At 32.2% G+C, this 23,159-nt stretch overlaps 1 protein-coding gene across 3 annotated transcripts in view; it reads right to left on the minus strand.

Moving 5' to 3' along the window:
* The window catches only part of ADGRB3 (adhesion G protein-coupled receptor B3), a 700,018-nt gene that overhangs the window by 430,498 nt on the left and 246,361 nt on the right, over nucleotides 1-23,159 (minus strand). For all 3 annotated transcript variants that reach the window (XM_059701276.1, XM_059701274.1, XM_059701275.1), the window contains 2 exons: nucleotides 10,565-10,675; nucleotides 4,644-4,805 (listed from right to left, as the gene is read on the minus strand). In XM_059701276.1, coding sequence (XP_059557259.1) covers nucleotides 4,644-4,805; nucleotides 10,565-10,675 — 273 coding nt within the window. The remainder of the gene's footprint in view (nucleotides 1-4,643; nucleotides 4,806-10,564; nucleotides 10,676-23,159) is intronic.

A 23,159-nucleotide genomic window follows, 5' to 3' on the forward strand; every position in this document is an offset into this window, starting at 1 on the left:
CAGTAGGGGGCGTGCAGGAGGCAGCTTATCAATGATACTTTCTCATCATTGATATCTCTCTCTCTCTTTCTCCCTTCTTCTCTGAAATCAATAAAATTATACTTAAAAAATACACATATACATATATGTGCATATAGGCTTATAGGATTAATTATAGCAAGAAATTTTAAAAGTAATTTACATGAATATTTTATGTTAAATATATACTTTTAATCAATTTTTGCATTGATTTCTAATTACCAAGATCTCTCCATTTAAAAACAACTATTTTTCTTCCTATTTTCTACATAAAGTGTTAATAGTTCGCATGGTATTCATATTTCTGGTTCTGTTCATTTTTCTTGATCAAATCACACTACTCTATATACATTGAGTAATTCCAGAAAAAAGCTGCTAAACTGGCAGATATTTCTCTCTTAATCTCAAAGAAGTATTGATTAATATTGATGGCTTAGTTAAGTTATAAAGCTGTAATCATCTGAAAAGTAATGATACTTACTACTTTTCAAGTCTTTATTGTTCCAGGTGAAATTTTATGACCCTTCTATATCATTTGAAAAAATCAAAAACACTTTTTTTTAATTTGAAAACAACACAAATTATTAATAATTTGTTATTTTAGATATTGTTGAATCAGTAGGAAATTATAGAACATATTTTAAATTTTTTCGATATTCATAAGATATGGTAAAATTAGATATTTTATTTTAATGGCAAATATTACATATTTAAAAAAATTCAGTAAAGTATAAAAATCCATAAATGATCTAGTTGATTTGAAAAACCTATCTAGTAAAACCAAGAAAAGTAAGTTAAATTAATCAGTTTTTTTTAGTTTTCTTCTTTACTTATTATGTTATGATATATCTGTGCTACCTGGAGATGAATGAAGTGAGAAATACACAATACATGCCCAGCCGGGGTTGCTCAGTGGTTGAATATCAACCAATGAACCAAGAGGTCACCAGTTCAACTCCCAGTCAGGGCACATGCCTGGGTAGCAGGCTCGATCCCCAGTAGGGGCATGCAAGAGGCATCTGATCGATCTATGTTTCTCTCTCTTTCTCCCTTCCTCTCTCTCTAAAAAAATCAATAAAAGCATATTTTAAAAAATAAAAGTATATGCTTTATAAAACACACAAATTATATTACTATCAGATTTTTAAATAAACATACAAATTATCTTACGATTTAGATTGGAAAACTTAAAAAAAAAACAACTTCTTTAAGTAAAAGCGTTCTTTTTCTTAAGAATATATGGATTTGAAAACTGACATTTACAAAAAAATTTTTTTTTCAAAACAATTCCTTTACCTAAATAAATTTTAAGGGATTAGAATACATATGAAGTAGACTAGTGGTTTTCAACCAAGGGCAGTTTTGCCCACAGGGGGCATTTGGCAATATCCAGAGAGATTTTAGTTGTCACAGCTCAGTGGAAGGAGGAGAGCTACTGGCATCTAAGCAGTAGAGGCCAGGGATGCTGCTAAATATCCGAAGATGCCCAGGACAGCCCCCAGAACAAAGATTTATTCATGTCAAAATGTCAATAGTATCGATGTGGAGGAACCCTGGGACAGACCATAAAACTATAACTCAGAAATCAGGACAGTAAATAAACAATTTAATGTAGCTCCCTACTTTTCTCAGTCTGCTTTCTGTTAAGCGTTGTCATTTTCTTTTTTGAGTAATAAGAGTTTTTGAAGAAACTATAATTTCAAAGCAACAATTTTGCAACAGGATGTTTATCTTAGGATCCATATTAAAAGTAAGACATTATTCTGTCATTTAACTAAGAAAACCCTTCTTTTGAAATTTGAATAATATGGGTAAAATATAACTAATTTATAACACAATTGATTAGCTTTTAATAGTGCAAATAAATGTGACTCTAATTCTATCATTCCAAATATTTAGTGGAAGGTGACTTTCATGTTCAGTTTGTCCTTGTATCATTTTTATTAATTAAATGCCAAATACACTTGAGTATCCACAGTATGACACATTGGTTATTAATTTATGAGCTTATTTTCTTCATGACAATTTTAGAAATTTAAAGTATTATTTTAGAAATATATTTACACTGTTTAAAGTACTATTTAAGCTTTTAAATTCACTTATTTTGTCACTCTTTTCAAGATATATTGTGTTGAAAAGAAACACGTATTTACCAGAATGGCAAATAACTGAACAAAATATTGAATACAAAACATTTCATAACAAATGCAATAACCATCTAAAAGATATCACAATACCCCATAGTGGAATAATTATTCTACATTTTTAAAATAATGAAGTTGCAAAATTATTCTTCTTGTTAGAAAATGAAAAAGAAATTTCTCTTTTCATTCTCTTTAATTCAACATCTGAACTAAAACCATGATTAAAAGGTGCACATTTCTCATTGTCAGTTCTATTTAACCAAATTCAGAAAGACAACCTATATATATGTGACAGTGAAGAGAAACTAGTAATTAGTATACACTTCTTCAGTAGATACAATAGTGGGAGGTTTAAATATTTGAGGAAAAACTTTACACCAGAGAATATTACTCAGTTTTCTGGATATCAAACCCAGAGTGAAAGGGAGACCACTCTGGTTCCACTGCTGATGCGCCTTGCCCCGTGAAGGGACTCAACAGCCTGGCAGATGGATGGAGATTTCCAAATGTCTGTATGAATGTGCATAACTAGTGGCTGGAAAGTAAGCTCTGAATAGAGAATTGTGAACACTTTAGCACCAGCGGACTTCCATTTGGGCATCCAATTGCCATTAGACTCTACCCTTGCATGTTGAAAGGATCTTGAGTATTCAAAAGGATACTGACAAGATACATTTATATATCAAGTACCACTCCATTTTCTATTGACACTTTTCTCATTGTCAAGGGCAGGGGACTCGATCCTGGAACCCTTAATACAAATACTGTACATAGGGGCCAGTTTAAGTATTAGACAATGTACTCTACCTACACTCAACTGAAAATCCATTAAGTTTTTATCCATGAGGTTGTTTTACCTACGTTTTAGGCATTTTATAATTCTTAAAATCCTCAGCTCCTTGCTGCTTCTTGTTTCCCTCCTCTTGACAAACATACCTAGATTCTGTTTGTGATATGGCCTGTTTTTATCTTTTTCATTGTCTTCTCCTTTCCATGACCAACTTAAGAAATTTTCCCCCTCTGAATCTTTCTATTTCTCACTTGATGTTTTTCTCATGTAGTCTAATGCCTCCTGACATTTATTTGTCTTGCTTTCAACAGAATTTCTTTATACTGTCTCCCTTTCCTTCTAGATTTCTTCACTGGTTAGCTTTTAATTCTTCCTTCACCTACTGCATTGTATCTCCCATTTCTGTTATAAAGGCATCTCCCTCCTCATGGGATCATTCCTCCTCCACCTCCCTTAACTTTTAGTTCTTTCAGATCATCTTTTATTTTATTTATGATAAAAAATACATAATGTATAATTTAGCATCAAGACTATTCTAAGTGTACAATTTATTAGTGTTAAGTATAATTACATTGTTGTATAACAAATCTCCACAACTTTTTCATCTTGCAAATCAGAAACTCTGCACCCATTAAACGACTCCTCTAAACTGTCTTTTAATGGGTTGCCCTGGCCCATTCTGCTGGCAAATTGGGACTATCCCTGTGCTTCCCCCATACCACCCACGCTCTCTTCTTGCTTTTAGCAACTGCAGAACCAGCCATCTCTGGAAATCAAACTCAGCAGAAAACTTTAAAGCACAATTCAGCAGAAGAAATGCTGAGGCAGTGCCAGCCCCTTTCTTTATGCCCACCCCCTTTTGGAAGCCTCTGGAAAAGCTGTAAATGCAAGTGCAGTAGTCAGTATGTTTGCATCAGCCATCCACCAAATGGTTGAAAAAAAATAAATCTGAGGATTCACTATATCATGTGCTTTGGACTTCTTGACAGAAGATCCAGATTCCTTTTAGTCCTTACGTTTACATGAAAGTCAGTGGTTTGAGAGGGAGAAGCTCCTATATTATGCAATGCTTTAACTGAGAACAAAATTTTGATATTTCATGGAATAGCTATTGTGCTGTGCTCCATTTAACACACAGGTATATATATTTTACAATGATTTTACATTTAAAAGCAGCGGACAGCTCTGATGAGGGCAGCCACTTGAATGAAATGAATTAACAGGAAATCCTTTACTCAGGGGCACTATTTTTCCCTGATAGGGTCAGATAAATGGTAGGGAAATAGCTGGCATCCTTAATGATCATATCAACCACTGCCTTAGACAATGGGTAGAGATCATACTTCCAGCATGCTGGAAAGGTATGTTATTCTTTGAACATGCAATTGGACATTTTCACCATCTAGAATAAGAAAATATATTGAACCTTAAATACGATAAGAAACAGGTATAGAAATTTTAAGTGTATAGTTCAATGGGTAGGGGAGTCATTTATCTCATTTCTTGACTGCTCTGAAAGCAGAAATAATCACATACATAGTAAAATTTCACAGCTGAGTAAGAATTACACTTATCCACTCTAATTAAAACGCCTATACCCAGTTCATATGAAAATAACAAATCAATCGTTCCAAATGCGTAGCATGACACAATTCAATAACATCCACAGTTGTAGTTGCTGCTAACACTACCTGGACAGAGGGCAGTGTTATTGCAAACCCTTGATTCTCTTAATGGGCCGCTGCAGTGTGTCCCGTAAGGTGATACACAAGTTCTGGTTCGCACCTGCGACCCTTGACCACAAGTAACTGAGCATGAGCTCCACTGGGACCACTCTTCCACACCAGATTCACCTGCGTGCAAGACAACAAACAGACATGAAATACTGTCTTGAATATTCATATACTAAGCATTTTACCAAAGACATTATGACATGCAAGAATAATTTAAGTGTGATAATACGACAGTACATCAAACGGTACAAGAAAACACTTAGGAGAAAAAGAAATTTAAAGGGAGATACATATTACACTATTGTGAGGTCCAAGTTTGCTATACCCCTGTTAGCAAAGCTACTCTTCACAAATTCCTCTGTGCCATGGACACTGTGAAGGGCCAGTCGGAATTTTACAACAAGAATTAATATTGAAGTGATTCTCTTCAAGCTTTGCACTCTGATGGGAGAGGAAGGGAAATGTATTGGTAATTCACTCTGGCTTTCTGAACGGGAATATACTGATGTATTCTTCCCTAATTCTTCACTGCATTTCTTACTTTCTAATGCTGGGTGAGATGGAGCCCTTGGATTTCGGGTTATCTAATTTTCATTGTTGAACACTGACACTTTATAATTTTTTCCTAGTGCTATTCCTACTTTTTCATCCCATGACAGCTATTTTTGTGTGTGTGAGAGAGAATTTATTGAATACCTTCTGTCACAATTATCCCCATGATCTAAAGTAATGATTTTTATTTGAAATAAAAGAAAATGCTTCTATGACTTCTAGTCATTCAATATGGAACTAAATTTCACTCCAAAATAGGGCCCTAAAAAGCCAATTACTGTCTGACTTCATTAATTTTCTTGGTGTAAGCATCACACTGAAATGATATCTAAATTCTATTACAAAAGTCATGTCCCAAAATGACTTAAAGCCAATAATTTCGAAGACCATAGCAATGTGCTTCTGTTTCTATTCTGGCTTTATGTTCAGGATAGACTTTTAACTTATTTGAAAACTTGTAGTTGCTTTGCCCAAATTACAAAATTGGGTCATTTACTGGCAGGAACCATTTAGATTAACCATTTGTTCTTGAAAACATTTTCAGGAGAAGTGTTTCTGAAAACTTTGTAGTATTGACTATATAAATCAAGAAGCAATTTATATTTTACCCATTCTGTTTAAAATTTGTCTTTGGAATAGAATTCAAATATAAATAGAATACGATAATCCATTTGTCCCTGTGTTTTGAAAGGTTGGCAAATGACTTAGAAATTACTTGCAGTGCTACTCAAGGCAGCAGGTCCCCAGGCAGCTACTCTAGGAGAGAAAGGGCTTGGACCAGAATATAACTCAATTTTCTGATTTCTTCACTAAGAATTTCTTCTTTCAAATAAATAAATACCAGCGGCAATAAAACATGTGCTTGCTAAAGCAGTTGAAGCTACATTCTGGAATAAGCTTCTTTTTTTCCTGGAGGGCCCATAACAACTAGTTCACAAACAAGCATGAGTCCGCAGACTACACTTTGGAGAACACAGTTAAGAAGCATTTCCTTTTATATCAGTCTGCATTATTTACCCAGAGGTATAGATTACAATGCATTTATCACTGAAAATATATCATCAAGAGGTAACTGAGATGACAAATTACATCAAAGCGGGCCTCTTTTTAGTTTTGGGATCATGTTTGTCCTAGAATTCTATAAGGATCACCCTTGATTATTTCAGTGTTTTTTCCTTCACCAATTTATACATAACTAATTCATGAAATGTTATTGGGAGACCATTTGAATAATATTTAAAGCCCAGCCTCATAATTTGTTCTTTTATGTTAAAGAATACTCTATCAAGATTAAAATTCATTATTTTATAAACCAAATAATGTGACAATGGTAAAAAATATCCACACATATATGTATATATGCACATACTTATTTAGCAATGAAAATTTAAGGTTAAAGTTAGGGAAAATGTAATGGAATTTTTTTCATTTGATATTTCAATCTGTATTTGTAATGAGATTAAATTAAATAGAAATATTATGGTTTGTTTGTTATTTAAAAGCCAGAAAACCTTGAAAAATGTGAGTTCTATAATAAGTAAATAATAAAAGTTATAAATAAAATAGGTTATGTTTATTTTCCATAAGAGCAGTCCTTCTCTTGCCCTTGCATTGCTATGATGGCAGAGGAAAAATTAATTAATTAAACTGAGCAATGAATCAGGATCAAAATCTACTTTTAAATGTATTTATGTACAAATCTGGGTTGCTTCCTAATGTATGATACCATAATGATGCTGAACAGGCTAACCAGTGATGCCTGGATCATGAGAGATTAATCATTAGTGCTCAGAATTGGCCTTCTCCACGCTCTCCAAACTAATGGTTTATTTTGTTGACCAAAAACAAAATAAATAAGTGCAATATATATTGGTTTTCAAATTATGAATCAAATTTTGCCACTCAAGCACTGGCTTACCTACCCAAAGGAGGTCCATCTCTCAAATGCTCTAGTTTCAAATGACCTTTCCACTGAATAGTTACAATCTTTAAGCTGCCCCTTCCTCATTCCAAAAGGTGTGAAGACTATTCTAGTCAAACACTTTGGGTCATTGTGAGGAATAGCTAATATGTTTTATAAAAAAGATGTTTGTGCTTTTTAAATACTCACTGATATTAAGAAAGTTAATAATAATATATTCAATTTTTAATATATGTGTCTTTGGAGATAGCACAAACTATTCTAGTTATTTACCTTGCAACTGAGAAGGCACATTAAATATCATGAAGAAGGCTTCTGTATCTAAGGCACTGTGGAGGCTTTTTATCCTGGCACAAAACATAGAAGGAAACTGGAAAAGCACTACAATTCAAGTCAAAAGACCTATGTTTGATGGGATGCTACTGAATTATTAGCTCTGTGCCTAAGAAAGTCACTCTATTCCTCAGAATCTCTCAATAAAATAAGTAATACATCTACCTCAAAATGTATTTGTGAGGATTTGGTGAGATTATGTATGACAGGGCATTTAAATTATCAACAAAATTTAATATAAAGTTGTGCTAGTATGTTAAAATCATGAAATCAGAAAAACATACTTTTATTTTTCTGTTTTAGATAACATGCTATGTATTACTTATATAGGCTAAAAGACTATTTTTCTAAACAAGTTTTCCTAAGCCATCTTATTGGCATTTAACTTATATCTTTATTAAATGTGTATATCTGATTACTTCATTTTATTTTCCTTGATTATAAATACAAATTGTGTACAACACCATTGGAGCACTGCCCATTTTCATTCAAGCTAGCTATAACAATTACTGGAGTTATTTTGATAAAATAATCCTACTTTATCAAATGTTACTCTTAAAAAAAAATTCCACTCACTTGATTACTTTATGGAAAGTTTGTTTTTTAAATGTAGGTTACTGATCATACTGATTGAAGAGGCCAGGTTACTAATTTTGAGAAGTAATGCTTAAATTATAAAGCTTGATAACTTTGGGGTTTTTTTTTTCTTATGACCAATATAACAATTAGTTTTTGTTATTAGACTTTACCTGTATTGCATTATTCTTTGTTCTCAAATTAATGTTAGCACTATCATTGTTTATATATAACACCAATTTCTTGGTTTGAAAGACAAACAAAAATTTTATAAGTAAAACAATTTTCATGGACACTTAACTGTATTTATTCAGACTGACTAACTTAACAACTAAATAAAGTATAATGTCAGAAAGCATTTTAGAAAAATCTCCTCTCTTTTTATCTTTATAATTTTCTAGTGTCAGAGTTTTTTAAAAAAAACCTATTTATATAATATAGTTTTCCAGTCTATTATCAATATCATAGTACTTTACATTTAAAACAAGTAGCACGCATGCATTTCTATTTGCCTATACTATCTTTGGATAAAAGTGAAATAATAAATATTTATTATTCATCCATTTGAACTCCCCAAAAATATTTTCAAACCATAATTTTGAAATTCATTGCTTTTTATGAATTATTGTTAACATGATGGGGATATGGTTTTAAAGGTCCTCATAGATCTATATAATAAGTGTTTCAACTATTTCACCAAGAGATGTAATACCACATATTAGATACAGAACAATTCCTGGAAAATGAATTAGTAATTTCTTAGTAAGGAAACATAATGTTCCATATGATTTGAATTAGCAATTAAGATTTTGGATGAAAACTGATTCTTCTTGGTATATATTGCAGGCAAATCTCAAAGCTGAATTTAGGTAAAACTCCTGGCAAAATTACATAATGTTTAGCATAAATGAATTTTACCACATTATTGGAAATTTAAAATTACAGCTTATCATTTCACTCCTAATTGACCCAAATTTTGTCTTTTTCAGTAAAACAATGCCTGCCACCTATTTTGCGAAAAGTAAGAACACCTTACTATTGACCCCATAGATGGCACCTGAAGGAGGCTGCTGACTAGTCAGCCCATGCCCTAATGCCTCTACTTAGAGTCAAAAGTGCCCTAATTTCTGTTTAGTGGTTGAGACATTTTGCTTCCTGTAAAGCAGAAAAAATACATTTAGAAATTTAAAAATTTGCCTGAATCTGGTAATATACAGTGATATAAATCACTTTTATTTAAAAATAAGAAGGTGCACCAAAAGCAATTCAGATAAGCAAGTTTTCTTCATTTCTGGATTTGGCTGCAACATATATATACATATGCTAAAATATGTCCTTATTGTACAATTTATTCTAAACATCCTCCTGTTCTGAGAATTCTTTGATCTACTTGCAACTAATGTATTAAAATCTATCACTCACCAATTACCAAGAGCACATTTTATTAAAAATTTACAATTTTAAGTTGAAGATTCAATTCTATGGTTGCAAGTTAATGTTATTCAAAGAACATATGAACTAAAGAAAATATACATTCTTCAAGGGAATTCCATAAAAATCATTCTGAATGTCATGTCAAAAGGCTGGTCACATACTAGAAACTTCTATATTAATGGTATACAGATTATTAGATCAAAATGCATAAAACTTCATAAAGACATAGTTAAAACTGTTAGTTTTTAATTTCCCAAAATAAAATTGACACCTGAAAATGTTTGTAACACAATTTAAACATGTTTCATCCAAGAAGTACACATGCAATGTATCCAAATGAAATTATAGCCCATTTATTATGATGAGCCAAAATATGAATGTATTTATTTGTTAATATATGTATTTGGAGGGAGGTATTTTAAATTAATCTAATTAATTTATAATTAAATTTTATAAGCTATAAAGTAATTTTTGATATTTAATTATTTGTATTACAGCATACAAATACTGTCAACTTTTTGTTATTTAGATTATATAAGAAACCACTTTTCAAATCAAAAGTACCAAATTATAAAAAGAACTGTTTCTAACACTTCTATACATTTTAACAATCAGTTAATATTTATGTGTGGTGTATGACATTTGAAAAATATTCAATATATTAAATATTGTTAATTTAAATTTTATCATCTAAAGTCCTATTTATAATTTTGACTCTGAAGTCCTATCATTATCAATCATTAATAAAATAACATTGACTTCCTTTAAAAGTTTAATGATTAACTTAAAGTAGTTAATTCACATAGTAAATAATAATATGTAAATCCTAAATGTCCCATAATGAAAGCAAAGTAAACCTTAACACATTTTAGTTTTGCACTTTTCAATTCACAGCTACTTCATTTATGGACTTTAACTGGTGACAAAAAAAAGAAAAAGAAAAATGGGATCAAAAAAAATATCAGCTCCAAAAACTGACAAATGTGCAGCAAAAGATTATGAAACATGCAGTGGTTCCATTAAATTAACAACAATCAATAGAAAAATGTAACTAACGTATTACCAGTTTGTGCCATAAATTTAGCAGCATCAGCTTGTTCCTGAGGGACCCTTTTCTCATGAACAGATCGAGGTCGCTGACTTTTAATTGTATGATCTCCCATCATTCCAAATTCTAAAGACAGAATAAAGGTATATGAAAGCTTGTGTGTAGACATTTCTCACAAATTACATTACTGTCTCATGCAATATGTTCCTGCATATACCTAGAAGTTACTTGATTAAATTAACAATATTAAATTTGCTAGACTGAACTGCTTGGAATATTTCTAAACTCAAGTCAAAAAAATCTATAAACAAGAACAAGGTTTCAAAAAACAGTAACAGTCAATAAAATGACACACCAGGTTTTAACTCGGCTTAATTAACAGAAATAGTGTACTCTTCTCTGATAACGTTTGAAGCAATACATCAGAAAAATTACAAGCCCAGTGTTAGCTGTTGTTTTTCAGAGATAGAAGCCTGACTGCGTGACAGCTGCTGCTTTGCTGTTTAGCAATGCCCCCCACAAGTTTTCAGCACATTTTATTGAGGAATGAGTAATCCTGTACCCTAGCTTTCCTAAGGTAAACACTCATTTGATGGATTATTTTTCCAAAGATGAGGCTGCCCGTGGTCCTCCAAAGCTCATAGAAAATGGTGGCTGAAATAATTTTCATTCTCTCCTCCCCTGCCTCCAAAGAAGTCCTCAGCTCTTTCCGAACCACATGTAAGAGTTATGTTTAAAGAAGGGAGTGACTCCAGGTTTCTGCTATTTAATCCTTTAGTGGTATAGCTTCCTCAGAAAGGTGAAAATCTGGGCCTATCTCAGAGACAAACGGAGGAGAGAAAAAATCAGCTGAAAAAATAATAGATCCCATGTAATATATTTTTAAAAATTCATATCCTTACCAAACTGCAAGAGTTCCATGATTATTGTACTGTTAGTGTAAAATAATTGTAATAAAATCAAAGCCTAACTTATGGAACCATTGTCTGTTTTGGCTCAGACGAGTATAGGTAGGGGAAGGGAATTTCTAAGGAGGTGGAAATCATGGTGCTCTCTGTTACATCCAGAAAATTCTTAAGCCCTTAAGACCAGGTATTTTATAGATGCCAAAAATGATTAATGAGTGGGTAGCCTGGCCAGATGGTTCAGTTGGTTGAAGTGTTGTCTGGTACACCAAAAGGGTGCAGGTGCGATTCTGGTCAGGGCATGTTCATAGGTTGTGGGTTCAATACCCGGTCGGGGTGTGTATAGGAGGGGATCTCTCTCTCTCTCTCTCTCTCTCTCTCTCTCTCTCTCTCTCTCTCTCTCTCTCTCTCTCAACATTTCCTCGGGTGAAGATTAAAAAAAACGATTGGGTAAAACAGATTTCAATGATAGTGGAGATATATTGCCAGAACTAATAGTGTCAAAATTTGGGAATGGAAAATTTAAACAGTTCATTGTTTTGCCTTTTACCATCACTCCTTAAATAACCTTCTGCTAAAATATTGCACAAAACGTACTTGTGTAAATAAGCAGTGTATTTTGTAAGCGTTGATTCTACCAACTGTCTTTTATATAAGGAGAAAGATTAGCACATGTTTTTGTCCGTCCTGGCAAATCCCCACATAAATATTAAAGTATGGTGCCTGACAGGTTGATTTGTCAGATATTCTTTCCAGATATTCCGTCCAAGAAAACATGACATGAGAAATTTGAGAAATCTAAATGTGTATTTGTTGTTTGTCAGTTTAGATAAAATCCAAAGCAGAAAATAGAATTTTTCCTAAAATGTCAGTTGGTATAATCTTGTAAAATCCATTACTATTTTCCATTACTGCCAACATCCTTTCATTCCATTCTTTTATTTGTATAGTTTGTGCTACCTAAACCATGTTTTATTACGCTAATAGGTACCTAATCACATATCATTTAATTCTTTTGAAAACTGACTACTTAAAATGTTTATATCTAGGCTCTTATGCACTATCCAATATTTTAAAATAGTATAGATAATTGAATATTTCTGGATCTGAAATAGCAAAAGAAGTTTAAGTAGTGTTCTTTATTAACAGTATGTTTTGCCTTCTGTCCTCTAGAATTTGTCATTTAACTTGTGTGTATGTGGTGTGTGTGTGTGTGTGTGTGTGAGTGTGCGCGCGTTAGGGGATTTAGATCAGAGTGCGTGTTTACATAAATACGTTGGGGTCTCTGATGCTCACACTAAGATAGCTATGGCACTGGAATGGCAAAGAATATCAAAAGAAATTATTCCATGCCCACAACGTCTTAACTAAGTAACACTATTACCTGTACTAATAGAAAAATCTTCAACTCAGTGGTAACATGATAATAGCTCACAATCTGTTTCCTAAGGAACAATAGTTTATTTGTACAGGGACTATGATCCTAAAATTTAGTGGCCTGAGTATGTTGGTGGACACTGCTGAGATGATTTTAAAAGTATCATGTTCAATTTTTAATTCTTTCTAAAGTTTAAACACAAGTAAAGTACTTTATTTTTCTAAAACAGGCATGATTAATTAAGTGAACTATTTCATATTATTAGCTGGGATGTGATTTATATCTCTCAAACATATATATAATACAATTTAATTTCAATACTATTCTTCACTGTAGTCACTTCTACTAATCATCAATAATGTTATATGAACATTAGTGCTAATAGCTTATATGGAGGTCACAGTACTTAAGAAATTCTTCAATCATCTGTGAACTCAATTACATATTATTTACATAACCAAAAGTTGAAATAATATATTTGATTATTGCTCTCACTATCATTTATCTGAAAAATTACTTTTAAAAATTGAGAACTGCCCTGACCCGGTGGCTCAATTGGTTGAAGTATAGTCTCATACACCAAAAGGCTGCGGATTAGATCCCTGGTTGGGGGGTAAGGCAACCTATCCATGTTTCGCTCTCACATAGATCTCTCTCTCTCTCTCTCTCTCTCTCTCTCTCTCCATCTCTATCTAAAATCAATAAATTCATACCCTTGGGTGACGATAAAAAAAAGAGAACTAATATGAGGCCTTGATAAAACTGAAGAACGGAAGTTCCTATAAGATATAAAACATACTAAACAATTTATTCCTTTAATCAGAGAGTAAAACAACACTATGGCAGTATTTTCTAGATGTCCCAACCTATAGTTTCAGACCCAAAGCAATCTGAATTTTTAAGTGAAACATGTAAGCTATTATCTAATCAAGTGAGTTTCTTTGGCTAATGTTTATGTGACAAGTGTTTGAAAAAAAATAACTTCTTTGTCTTAGGGTTGTTATCAAAGGTAAAATTTAACAACAAATGTTATGGTTCCATCTGTATCTCCCCATGGGATATTTTCAAAACATTTGTGTTCTCTTTCAAATGATATCTTCTTCACTTCTAATGAAAAGAAGGGTTAATTGTATCATCCAAACTTAGAAAACAACATGGTATTGTTTTTGCTATTCTCTTTTGTAGAGAATATGGTTGAGTTAAATCTTTAGCATAAGTTCTTCATGGGTTATTGATTCATATTCAAATAATTCTGAGTTGGCAAAGAGAATATACTACATTAGTTACACAAGAAAAATAGCATAGCCAAATAAAAACATGATTTGCTTTGGTGAAAGCAAAGAAAAAAGTTATGAAATCAAATGAAGTAATGTACAGCATAATATTGTGTATGTACATATGATACATGGCTTATGAAAGTACAGGGTTATTTCCTATGTCTTGATGTTGATGGTATCAATTAAGTGGCAGATAAATAACTGCATTTAAGTGTAAAACTCAAATGACTGAAGATGAAATCCATATTTAGGTACATTTTCTCATAGACTCATTCACTATGTTTCTTGATAAAAAGCACTAGTCTCTAGAAGAAGGACACAAATAAAGTTATGTGAAAGATAGGTTTTGAAAATCTATTAAGTATAGTTTTATGTCTTTTCTTTGCCCATCCAAAAAAGTATAAGTATATCATTAAGAAACTAATAGACTTGAAAACTGACACTTGATGGTCAATTGCCAGTTACGAAGTTTTTGTCTGGAAATCAAGGGTTATTAAAATGTGAAATTGAAGTAATCAAAAAGTTAAAACACATATCTACTTGTTATTTAACCATGTGTGTATTTTTTAATCTATAGATAAGCAGAACATCAGATTAGTTGATAATGGTTATGATTGCAATCTTTCTTGCAATGTAAACACTAACTTTCCTTTGCATTTCCGCAGAAATCTTCCTAGCCTAGGCTATTATTGCTTCTCAACAAACTTCCAAAGTCATGTCCTACTTACATTCTATGGCCAAATCGCACTACATTTTGTCATGGAAATAGCCAAGCCACTGCATCCTTTCTCTCAATATTCTTCACTTGAAATGCCAGCTCTTCTAGACAGGCCTGCAATAAAGCTCCTTTCCAAGTCCAACTCAAAAGGCATCACTTCCATGAACTATTTCCCGATTAACCAATCATAATCAGCCTCCGTCTTTCTTATGTTTTTCTTTATGTCAATAATGGGCTTCCATTTTAACTATTAGATGAAGTGTCTTATTCCTCCCAGTATATCATACACTTCTATGGGAAGGAAACATGGTTGATGGATTTTGAAATCACGTCCTGCTTTGCACATAACTGAGGTTCAACATTTATTTATTATATAAATAAATATCATGTTAGCAATTGTTTTTCCAAAATGTAAGTTTCTGGATATCTAGAACTATTTCTTTAACTTTCTTGGAGAATAGTTCAATGGGTAAAAAATTAAATTCTTACCAAATTACTTGAAAGTTAGTTATGTGTGATGATGATGGAAAACATTTACTCTGTCAACATGTTTATTATCCATAAATGGATTCTGGTTATTATTAAAATACTTTCAATATAACTTTACTTAGAACTTAAATCTCACTGCCCTTAAACAAAGCTTAATATTCTAAAACGAAGCTTGATTTTTGCCAGTAAACATTTATTAATTACTTAATGTGTGAGATACTCAAGTTATAAAGATAAATAAGAAAGAGTCTCTGATAGTCTACAGCTCATAGCTCAAGGAAATCCACTAATCAATGGCCTGATCCTCTGAAATATATAAAATTATTTTTTAATAAAAATATTAAGCTATACTTGAGAATTATTTTTTATTAATTTTCTAGATAACATATTATTCTTAACAATAATAGCTTACTAATACGTCTCCAAAGAGAACATACATCTTTTATGCATTCAAATAGACATTTGAAGTGACATTTGATTTGTCATATAATAGTGTGTAATAACATTAAAGGCATAACTCGTTGACAGAATAAATATTTTATCACATGGCTGGATTATAGTGGTGTAGACAAATTTTGTTAAGAAACAACTAGAAATTTTCTGAAATAAGATTATTAAATTTAATGCATTCTAGATTCATAGTTAGTCAGGAGTATTAATTATTTAATTTATTCATTTATTTTTACACTTATTGGAAATACAGTTGGCTAACTACATGCAAATAGATGAAATTTTGATAGTGAAGAGCAGCCATATCACCAATCATTGACATCCTTCTGTTTTCTGATATTTTTAGATAATATTTTTTGAAATGTGCTAATACTTAAAAATTGTATTCTCTCACTCAACAACTATTTGTTGAGTGCCTACTATAGCCAGATACTTTATCAAAAGGTACAGCTTATCGGGGAAATGCCTGAAATCTATATTACCAAAGGTGTTTCTAGAGCTGGCATGAACTATTATTAGAAACATGGAATTTTAAAAAAGGCATCATTAATTGAAATTCTGAAGGACACTGGTTAAAAAATACGTTGTGCTGTTGATTATAAAAATACAAATTTTATTTTCCCAAACAACCAAACAGAAGTAGAATAAGCAGATAGAGACAAGTTCCAAAAAATTCAAGAATAAAATTTTATAAAAAATAATCATTAAATGTTTAAATAAAGTTGAGTAAATTAATATTAAGAAATATTAAAAATAAAGACATATTAAGATTTATTAAGAATCTGATAAATCCACCATTGAAATTTAAGAGGTTAACTGATATTCTTTCCTCCAAATTATATTTTTTTGGCGCTGCCATAGTTAGATACCTGGTTATAAGGACCAAGATATTGCTATTTCTACAATAACAAAACAGAATTTTTCTTTTCAAAATACTTCCACAAAAATTATTTTATTAAATAGTTGGCAATGATTCTCTTAAGTAAATGGGTTATTTTATGTCACTTCCAGAAATGGAAAAAACATAGAAATGTCAAGAACATACTGATGGTATGTTTACAGAGCAATTAAAAATATTCAGGAATTTTCAATTGAGTTGTTAAATTATAAAATATAAAATATTTTATAGAAATTATTATCAAATATATTTAGTGTATATATTCTTAAACATATATACTGTGTATATATCCTGTAATTTACATTTCTTTATTCCAAATAGTAACTTTGAAATGATTACATATAATAGATTTTTTTAAAGATATCCCCACATGTGTTTGAAAATTTTATAAAACATTTTATGTAGAATGATTATAGGAAATTTGGGGTATAAACCCTTAAATCATATGTTTATACTTATTTTCTGTATTCCTTCTGGGAAATGTTAGTAAATTGGACGCACTACTTTATGTGAAAAATCATTAATGCATGTAATTATGTAAGAATTATTTGTTAATATTTCTTATATATTATCCACTTGCATTTTGTTATCTCACCTTTTTTGAGATAATTATTGAATTTTTATAAACTATCAGTAGCTTGAACAAATATTTTATTTGTTGGTAATGAAGAAAATAAATGTAGAAACACATAAATGAAAAATATAATTCCACTTCTAATATTAAACTAATAAATGAATGTCTTTTCTTGTTTACCTGTATCAGAATTTAGCACATGAGCACATAAGATGCTTTGCTGTGAGATCTAACAACTTGTGCAGAAGACTAACACTCTTACACTACAAGATTTGCATAATATTGCTAAAGTGACCAAAAATGATCGTAGGAAATCTTAAATATAAGAAAGTAACCGGTTGTCCCTGGATGAAGTATTTCTATATTTTCCTAACAAGAACAGAGCATGGTTGCTTATAGGCTGAGGATATCTTTGGACCACTGGGTCCAAACTACTGGCAACTCAAATAATTTAGTGCCCCAAAAGTTTACAGAAGAGTTTTATAAGAAAGTCAATGCTTTTAAAAAAGTGATACTTTTTGATTTGATATTTTAATATATGTTACCTTTATATATTTATTATATTATATCTATTGTATTATATTATGTATAATGTATTTTTTTAAGAAAAATGATTCCTCTATGATTTTTAAATTAAGGCTCATATCCATATGGCACTTTTCAACTTGTCAAAGCTCATTTTCACTTATTATAACAGTAAAGAATAATTTAACTTAAAGCAATATTACTGTATGCATACTTACTAAAAACAACTTAATAAGATAATATATAAAACTAATAAGCACATTCTACAACCCAATTTAAGGTTTAAAAATTAGATAAATGTTTGCTAGATCAAAATGTTTCAATATATAAGAAGTGGGCCTGTTTTTTTCATAAGACACTGGTATCTGGATATTTCTGACACATCTTTATTGCACTTAAATTATATTCAATTTAGTAGCACACCCTCAAGGTTATTCTTTGTACCTGGAGGTAAGAGAGGATTTATTCTGTCTTTAAACATTTTAACTTATCTATTATGTTCATACAGATAAATTTTAGAGAATCTAGTAATATCAAAGTAAATAGTTCTAGTCATGTTTTACATTTGTCTACTGCTATATTTCTATAGTTTATTGTAGAATTTTTAGCTCAAAGCGATAATGTTGTATACGTATTTACAGAGGGAAATAGCAAACTGACTTCCTTAGTGAAAATGATTTTACTAAGACATACATATAGCACTTATACTAATTTGTAAAAATAAAAATAATACCTTCTTAACCATTCCCTTACAATTTTAGCTTATATCTTAGGGAAAAAATGACTATACATGGAAAACATTTTCATTTTTTTCTAGGATGTAAATTATCCTTATAATCAAATAGCATATATTCAAACTTGTTTCCTTAAGTTATCATTATTAGAATTAAAGCCAAGTGACATTCCTCAGAGAGAACTAAAAATTATGAGCTTTTACAAAGCAGTGCTTTATATACCTAAAGATACTTAAGACCACTTTAACCATGTAAGCTAAAGCCAAATGTGGAGGGTGGACAAATAAATGTGCAGCCACAAATGCAGCTCTTATTTCAGAGCATCACACCTTCAGATCTCTTAACATCTTTGTTCTTTTTGTAAAGGAGATTCTGGGAATATGATCTAAGGTCTTTTTTATGCTCTATAACTGTTTTCTCAGGTCAGAAGTTGGCCCATGAACATATGGGTTATCTCTCAACAGGCTAAAAGGTCTCCCCGAGGACGTACCAAGCTTGATTAATGGGTCTGTACACAGATACATATGCAGAGTCTAACAAGACAAAGAGTTATATTGGCTGCTTCTAAACATCTTCTTAACTCAATCAATTTTGAACAGTTATCTTGACTCATATCTAGCACTAAAGCATGGTTTACTTTGAATGTGAGGTCTCAGACTGCCTGATACTTGTTTAAATCTATGTATCTATGCTATAGCTAGCATCCACATTGGAAAGTAATATTTTTAGAAGACAATATGCTTTCGAAAGCATTTGGTATTGAATAAATTTTATTCATTCAACAAATATTATATGAGCACTTTATTACATTCCTGACGAGATTCTAGGCACTGGAGATAGAGCGGTGAACAAAGCAGACAAAAGTTCATTTTTGTGAGAGAAAATGTTACAGTTAGCCCTAATCTGATATACAAGGCTTTTATGATCTTATATGAATATTAAATTTACTAGCTAGCTCTTTATAAAAATTAAATATAAGCACTCATATACACATTAGTCAGATTATTTTTTATTTTAATCTTTTACTCATAGACTTGTTCATATAAAACTAATTTAAGTTTATAGCTCATACATATCAGTCTACAGAATTAGTTAAGAGAATCATTATATCTGTTGACACAAAAGGCATATCACTATGGGCCCCAAAATATTGTGGTCTCATTGGTTTTTCTTGTATTATCTTTAAAGTTTTCTTTCTCATAACTTTTAATTGCTTTTGTTATACACTCGGTCTATTCTCTATATAACTTAAAAGAGACTATTTATTTCTCATTCTATTCTCTTATATCTTTTAAAATGTTTTTATTTACGAAAACTCAGAAGTTGTCAAAAAAGTATGCATATATGTATATTTTTTTTCATTACACGATTCCTTCTTATATACTTATTGCTAGACATTTATGTTGCTTTCAAAGGTTTACTACCAAAGAAGAGATTCCTATAAATGGTTTTGCTGTGAGGAAGCACAATTTATATTTTGATAGATATTGTCACATTGTTTCTGAAATGTTTCTTCTAATATACTTCACAACAGATAGTATAAGGAGAGAAAATGCTAAATCTTTTTGGTCTATTTGATTTTTATCAATATACAATATCCCTCTTTATTCTGATTAGTGCTTTTTCATATTTCAATATTCAATATTTCCATATTTGACTTTTATCTGGTATCAATGCTGTTATTGCTGCTTTACTATCACATTTGTTTGCTATAGCCTTTTCATAGTTTATTTTCAGCCCCTTAGAGTCATTTTATTTTAAGCATATGTCACATATGCAACATATAGAGCTGGATTTTAAAAATCCCATCTGATCCTCTTTCTTTCAATCAGAAATTAAATCCATTGGCATTTATTGTGTATATTAAAATGTTAAACTATTTCTTCACTCTTATATTAAGGTCTCTCTTCAATATTTTCTTGTTATTTCTCCCCCCCCCTTCTTAAATTTCTTGGATTAATAGGAATTTTCAGTTATTATTTTTGTTCTCTAGATATATTCCTTCAAATATTCATGTTGTACACTAATTTTGTTACACTTGCTTATATGCATTCTTTAACCTATCATTATTTTCAGTTAATATCAGTACTGTTTCCCAAACCAAGATAAGGGTTTGGGTGTGCTATCACTTGTCCTCTGCCTTGACACACAAACGTCATTTACTTGCAAACTGATATATAAGAACACTGTGCTTCAATAATTTAGGCTTAACTAATCATTGTATTAATTCCTTTGTTGATATTTTTCTTGGAATTGTTTTTAATTTTGTTCAAGTATTGCTTCAGTGGAGAAGGGGTCTAAAATTGATTTATTTTGCCCTGACACTTGAATGTTAGCTTGGCTAGGCCTAGAATTTAAAATTAAGAATTATTTTTTTTCTCACTGAACTTTGAAGAAAACATACTGAATCCCAGAATTCAGTATTGCCTATAAGGTGTTTTCTTTTCTTTTCTTTTTTTTAGGACTTTCTTTTTATCCTTGGCGTTCTGAATTTTTCCCAGCATGTGCCTGGACATCGGTCTTTTCCATCCCACTTGCTTGGTTCTCTTTTTCCCTTTTAGTACAAAGACCAGCATGTCAGCTGAGCACACTGAATGAGTCTCCCCCAGCCAACTTTCCCTTGTCTTACCCGTCAGGGGTGTTCTGAGTTACTGCAAGCCGCACTTCACTTTCATCTCAGCCCCTACATAATCACTAAATACTATCTCTAAGAAAACGGAACTCCTGATTTCTGGTTATTAAAGGGCATGTGCTAAATCTATTACTTTCCGTTCCGTTCTCTGAACAATTCTCTTTCCTATTTACAGGAACCTTTCAAAACACTATCCTGGAATTCCTCTCTTCCCAGGCCCCCAATAATAAAAGGCAATCTAACTTCAAGCCTCCTTGAATGAAACTGCTCTCTTGAAAGTCATTTGCCCCTTAGAAACTGTCACATCCGTCTTGAGTCCCTCAGCATTTGACCCCCATGCCACAGATTTTTCTAAACTGCTCACTCCCTTGGCTTCCAACATCTCCCTCCTCCTCACTGCTTCTCTGTTCCCTTCACTGCCTTGGATTTTTCATCCTCTAAATGTGAGTTTTGCCTCAGGTTCTGACTCAACATTTTCTTCCTCAGAAATCCCATCCTTTCCTATAGCAAACAGTGTCTCGCTTCCACAGTCTGATGTGCATCTTCCAAACACTGACCCTGCAGTGTCACCTGCGTATTTTGATGGTAAACTCAGCAGTTATGAAAACAAGTGAATCATTTCCCTTATGAGAGGTTCTCCCAGCTATGCATTTCAAATTTATTTTTAATACACATATGGTGCTCAATATAGTTTGTGAATGAATAAATAGCAAAATAAAAGCTGACCAGATATAATGCAGAAAACTGTCTTAGGTTTACCAAATTATCTTGCTGGTCCAGTTTGGTTATGTAAAGATAGGACGTAGGGCTTGATCTGGAAAAATGAATAACGTATTCACTGGTTCATAATTTGAAATTTGCTGAGGTTGCCCTGGAGGGAAGTTGAGGCTTACTGGGGACAAGCAGAGAAAGAAGGTGAGGTTAAAAGATCTTGGGGAAGAAATAAAGAGAGAGGTGTCCATTTAAATGGTGGGAAGATATCCCTGAGTTTGGTTCAGTGGATAGAGTGTCAGCCTGTGACCTGAAAGGTCCCAGGTTCGATTCCAGTCAGGGGCATGTATCTTGGTTGCGGGCACAACCCCAGTAGGGGTTGAGCAGGAGGCGGCTGATCGATGTTTCTGGCTCTCTATCCCCCTCCCTTCCTCTCTGTAAAAAATCAATAAAATACATTGAAAAATAAATAAGTGTTGGGAGGACAAGAACAGAGGAGAAAACTAAGAAATTTGGGTGAAATGAATATCAGAAGCAATTCAAATAACTGATATTCAAGTATAAATGTATGTGAAATATAATACCTCTTCACCAGAGCCACACTTACCTTGTTTTAGAGATACTGATAGAAGGTGACTAAAGAAAAGGAATACTGATTTCAAGTGACAGAACAAAAAGAATAGCCCCAGAAGCAAAATACAAAGCAATAGTTGATATTATAGCTCAAATACATGTAAGAGTGGACAGGAAGCCCAGCCGGTGTTGCTCAGTGGTTGAGCATCGACCTATGATCCCCAGGAGGTCAGGGTTAGATTCCCCATCAGGGCATATGCTGGGCTGTGGGCTCAATTCCTAGTGTGGGATGTGCAGGAGGCAGCCAGTCGATGATTCCCTCTCATCTTTGATGTCTGCCTCTCCCTCTCCTTCCCTCTCTGAAATCAATAAAAATATATTTTTAAAAAAGAGTGGACAAGAAAATACGTAAAGAATATATGTAACCCCTCTCTCAAAGAATCCTTAGGAATATCAGGAAGAAATTAAATTTCTAGTTCTGCGTTATGTGGCAGAGGAAAGACAGTCCTCTGAAGGCTGGAGAACTTAGGAGCATACTGATGACCACTCTAGGGTGACAAGCAGACATTCTCACACTGGTATGTGGGCAGCTCAAATTGGTAATGTCCATTACATATGGTTTGTAACCTGATTTTCTACTTTCCTAACCGTGTGTGAACCCTAACATCATCTAGCAAAGAGTCCAAAGCTCATTAGTCATCATCATGGGCGTCTACAGAGCTGGTGGTGGCCAAGGATAGGCAAGG

Source organism: Myotis daubentonii, chromosome 6 (genome assembly GCF_963259705.1).
Source record: "Myotis daubentonii chromosome 6, mMyoDau2.1, whole genome shotgun sequence".
In the NCBI taxonomy this organism is placed as follows: Eukaryota; Metazoa; Chordata; class Mammalia; order Chiroptera; family Vespertilionidae; genus Myotis; species Myotis daubentonii.